Genomic DNA, 4,528 nt, shown 5'->3' with positions numbered 1-4,528 from the left:
AGCCATGCTTGGCTAGATTTTCATTTGGTTGACTTGGATGTAATTGCTTGAATGTTTTGGTTATTTTGAAGAACTCCATGAACTTGTGTTGAATATTTATGATTATATTTTCTATGAAAAATTCCTTCATGTTTATATATCTTTAGTCATGAATATTGATATATGAATGTTATCTTTGTTGGTTAAATTCTTGACTAAGTAATAGGTCTTCAATTTAACAAGCAACAGTTAGTTTAAATGTTTGTTTTCATTTCATTTAGACTAAGAAAATATTTTCTCCATAGTGGTAATGAAAGCAATAGATTACTCTTTGGATTTGGTGACTCTTAAAACCTAATGTTAATTGATTTTCACAAAATTACATGCTTCATTAGTTTTGTGACTTTGATTTAGGAAATGTGCTATGAGCTTCTCTAGTCATTTTAATACAAAAGAAGAGTTGAGGCAAGTTATGCTTATAAATTGCTATAGCCAAGTTAGATTTTAAACACAAGTATTGCACCTTGGTATTCTCATGATTATTTAACCAAATGTTCATGTGATGAAAGTCCAAAGTCAACCATCTTTCTCTTATTGATTTTACATCAAACTCTTATTTTTGTTGCAATTGTCCATTTAAATCATAGTTAATTCTAGTTTGTTTCAAGTATTTCAAAACATCAAAAACCCCCATTTTCAATTTATTGTCATATTCCAAGTATTTTTACAAAGAGATTTCTCATAAAATTATAAATTGAACTAGTCTCCGTGGATTCGACCCTTTTACCACTATACACTATTTTAGTGTGTGATATTTAGGGTTATTATTTGTGTTGGCCTCGACAACCACCAGTTTCATTTATATTCATCTCTCATTTTATGCTTTTAGGGTTTGTTTGGTTCATAAATTATAGCGGAATTGTAATATGAGATTCCATTCCACTGCATGTTTGGTTGCAATAACTGTATTCCGTTTATACAAAATGAAACGGAAAACAAAACCCTTTCGGATCCATGCGGAGCATGGACATCTTCCCTTGTTCATATTCTAAAACTAGAAATGAGCTTAAATCCATTTAATCAATTAAGGAACAATCCTCGAATAAAAAAAGGATCAAAAACAATAAAAACCTCAAGGACGTATTTTAAACTTAACCATAACTTGAAGGGCCAAAAATGAAAAGTATTTTCCGGACATCAACAGAATCATGCTCCATCCACATACGCAATCCTTACCGTTTTTGACATTCAACGCTTCGGCTTCGGTCTTTCCCATTCTCCATTGCCCCGCCGGAAGGCGCCAATCGATCCGAAACTACGAAAATGGCAATGCAAACCGGAGTTAGCACCTCCAAAGTTCTGATCCTCGTCGGAGCAGGTGCGTTTGTGTATATGCAAATTGTTTTACGAACCCTAGAACTTCGAGATTCGAAATCGTATGCTTATTTTAGGGTAATCTTATTGAATGGTTGGAAATTTCTATGATCTGAAGCTAAAACTACGTTCCGTTGGTTATTGCTGCAAAATTTTGGTCTTTATCCTGATAACAATTTCTGTTCCTCATGAATTACGCCCGAACATTTTACGTCTATTACTTATTGTTGAAAATTTTAGGGTTTATTGCTTGTAGAATGATTTTGTAGTTTTGTTTCCAGTTTGTACATGTTGTAATCCGTATCGTCTCTTTGCTGAATAGGTCTGACTAGTTCTGTTATCTTGAGAAGTGGAAAGCTTTCTGATGTAATATCAGAGCTTCAGGAGTTGATGAAAGGTGTTAATGAAGTTGAAATCACACCTGGAAAGTATGATAGTGCAGCTCTTGCAGCTCAGGTATTTGAAAACTAGTAGAATTGAGATTTGAGAATACATTTATTATCTTTAACAAATTACTTCTTAAATAGTTTTCTCATCTCATTCTTGGCTTCACTTCAGATTCGACAATTGGCACAAGAGATTCGTGAGTTGTCCCTCTCACGTCCTGTTACAATCTTTAATGGAAATTCTACTTCTAGTGGTATGACCTTTTTGTCTAAAACTCCATTTTTATTCTTAGTTGTTCATATGATCAACATCTTTTTCATGAATATACAGGGGGTTACTCATCTTATTTGATGCCAGCTGCAGCCCTTGGAGCAATGGGGTATTGTTATATGTGGTGGAAAGTAAGACTACCAAAACTTCTTGAATCCACAAAATTACTTGATTGGATGTGTTTATTACTTTATTACTTTATTAACTTTTTAAAATTTTCAGGGTTTGTCTTTGTCTGATGTTATGTTTGTAACCAAGAACAATATGGCAAATGCTGTGTCCACAGTTTCAAAACAGTTAGAGAATGTATCTGATGCATTAGCTGTAAGTAAAACATCAAATCCATAAATTTTATAATATTCTCTTTATAAAAGTTTTGCTTGTTATATTTGTGATTGGAATTAATACGCAGTCTACAAAGAGACATTTATCAAAGAGACTTGAAAACTTGGACTGGAAATTAGATGAACAGAAGGAAATAAGTACACTTATTTCAAATGATGTAAGTCTCCTACTTTATAATTTATATAAAATTAACTTTTTATCATAATTTTATACTTAAAAATGTTTATAATTTTACACAGGTAAATGATGTAAGGTCGAATCTTAATCAAATAGGTTATGACATTGATATGATCCATCAAATGGTGGCTGGACTTGTAAGTTTCCTTTTTTTTTTTTTTTTTTTTTAATATTATTAATAAATGTGAAACTTCACTTCTTTGTTCTTGTTTATTAATTATTAATGTAATTAGTTAATTACTAATTAATGATGATTATTATCACAGGAAGGAAAAATAGACCTTATTGAAGGAAAGCAGGTAGGAATTTCTATTTTCTTTTTTTTTTATTTTTTTAATTGTGAATCTGTTTTAATTAAAATAATGTGTTTTTGCATAAAGGATGTGACAAATTCAGGGTTATACTATTTATGTCAAGTGGCTGGAGGAATCAAAGATGGGATAAATGCTAAGCTTTTTCAGGTCAGATATGGCAACATACTTTGATATATTATTTTTATTTTCATATATATATTTTTTTATTTTTATAATACACAAAATCAATGAACTTTGAATAGGATATTGAAGCTAAGCTTGGAGAACAATCAAAAATCACATTTGAGGACACTTCTTTAAAGGTTTGTTGAGTTCATATATTGTAAATTGATTATTTATAAAGTTAAGTTGCTATTTCTTGTGGTTAACATTTTTTTAAGTTTAATCTTTCAGGGACTTCAGTTTCTTACAGAATCAAATGATTTGGATCCAAAAAAGAATGCAATTTTGAATAAAACAAACACAAAAAAGGTGAAGAAAGATAATGAAAATAATTCAAAGTCAAGATTTCACAGGACATATCCAGTGGGGTTGTCATTTGCGAAAGATATGATTGGCTAAAGGGTTGTGAAATTATTTCATTTTTTTTGTTGTGATTTATAAATTTTGACAAAAAATATTGGTTAATTGTAATACGAAATGTGAATAATAGCAAACATGGTGGTATGATCCGCTGCCTATGAAGTTTGAAATGTGAAATTGGAAATATAGATTGTAAAAATCCAAGTGGTTTTATGTGATTGGTTTGCATAAATTATCTGTTATTTTACTTAATCAATGCTTAAAAAACAACAAACACGACAAAATAATATAAAATGGTAACAAATGTCTTCAAACTTATGAAACAAAACAACATAATTCTTCATTAAGTCCTAAACATAATTCTTCATCACCTACAAAACAACAAACATAATATAATCTTAATTAATAAAAACTTAATACCCTAAATTCAAATTTTCAGCAAGTAAAAGAATACAAATACCTTTAATTTCAAAGAGGCAATCTCTTGTTCTAAGTTGGAGCCTCAACAATTACGTGTCAAAGAACTTCGAAATCAAAAACAAAAATCATAACAAGACACAAAGCATGAATTTGATTTCAACTAACATAAAAAAATCATAAAATGCAAATTTCGATTTTGACTAACAACATACAAATGATACATTCTTGACTTTGAGTAATAGAGAATATCAGATAAATTTTCATTTAAACTAACATACAAAAGCACGTCTAACTTTGACTGACATCATACAAAGCAATTTCTGATTATGTGTATCAGTGTATGCGATTTCTTATTAGCATAATGTTGCGAGTTTGACTAACAATATATAATGAAAATGGAAAACTAAGTCGACTAACAGAATTTATATGATAATCAGAGATGCAGATGAGAATACCGTCATAAACAAGTAGATAAAATACAAAATTACCAGATTGCAAGGAAGAGGGATGTAATTCAGATTATGTGGACGGAGATTCTTGTAAATTTGATGGCTATGCTTTTGAAATCAAATTTTTGAAGTGTATGAGACTTACTTTTCCATCGTATAGTAATTGATAGGGAGAGCCAAGAAGACGTGAGTGGAAAAGCCTACGAGTTGAAGGGCTAAAGGTTTTTTGGAAATCGGTTTAATTAAAACCATAGAGTAATTGCTTTTAATTAAAACAAAGAGTAGCAACTA

At 30.3% G+C, this 4,528-nt stretch overlaps 1 protein-coding gene across 1 annotated transcript; it reads left to right on the top strand.

Moving 5' to 3' along the window:
• The first annotated feature begins 1,200 nt into the window (after window positions 1–1,200).
• LOC145076966 (golgin family A protein (DUF1664)) lies at window positions 1,201–3,600 on the top strand. Its single transcript, XM_079022753.1, has 11 exons — window positions 1,201–1,357; window positions 1,676–1,809; window positions 1,912–1,993; window positions 2,071–2,141; window positions 2,233–2,334; window positions 2,423–2,512; window positions 2,595–2,669; window positions 2,799–2,831; window positions 2,913–2,993; window positions 3,089–3,148; window positions 3,240–3,600. Exons 1-11 carry the CDS (start codon window positions 1,303–1,305, stop codon window positions 3,405–3,407), a joined length of 951 nt encoding a protein of 316 aa, XP_078878879.1. The 5' UTR covers window positions 1,201–1,302; the 3' UTR covers window positions 3,408–3,600.
• Window positions 3,601–4,528: the final 928 nt, after the last annotated feature.

The sequence above is a fragment of the Lactuca serriola genome, chromosome 9, assembly GCF_051521515.1.
Source record: "Lactuca serriola cultivar US96UC23 chromosome 9, Lser_US96UC23_V15, whole genome shotgun sequence".
In the NCBI taxonomy this organism is placed as follows: domain Eukaryota; kingdom Viridiplantae; phylum Streptophyta; class Magnoliopsida; order Asterales; family Asteraceae; genus Lactuca; species Lactuca serriola.
The sequence above is the reverse complement of the archived record's forward strand: the minus strand, read 5'-3'. Positions and strand labels throughout refer to the sequence as shown.

Coding starts and splice junctions, on each gene's coding strand:
- LOC145076966 (XM_079022753.1), top strand. CDS start 1,303: ATGGCAATGCAAACCGGAGTTAGCACCTCCAAAGTTCTGATCCTCGTC. Junction 2,142..2,232: donor ATTGTTATATGTGGTGGAAA/GTAAGACTACCA, acceptor TAAAATTTTCAG/GGTTTGTCTTTGTCTGATGT. Junction 2,513..2,594: donor GTACACTTATTTCAAATGAT/GTAAGTCTCCTA, acceptor AATTTTACACAG/GTAAATGATGTAAGGTCGAA.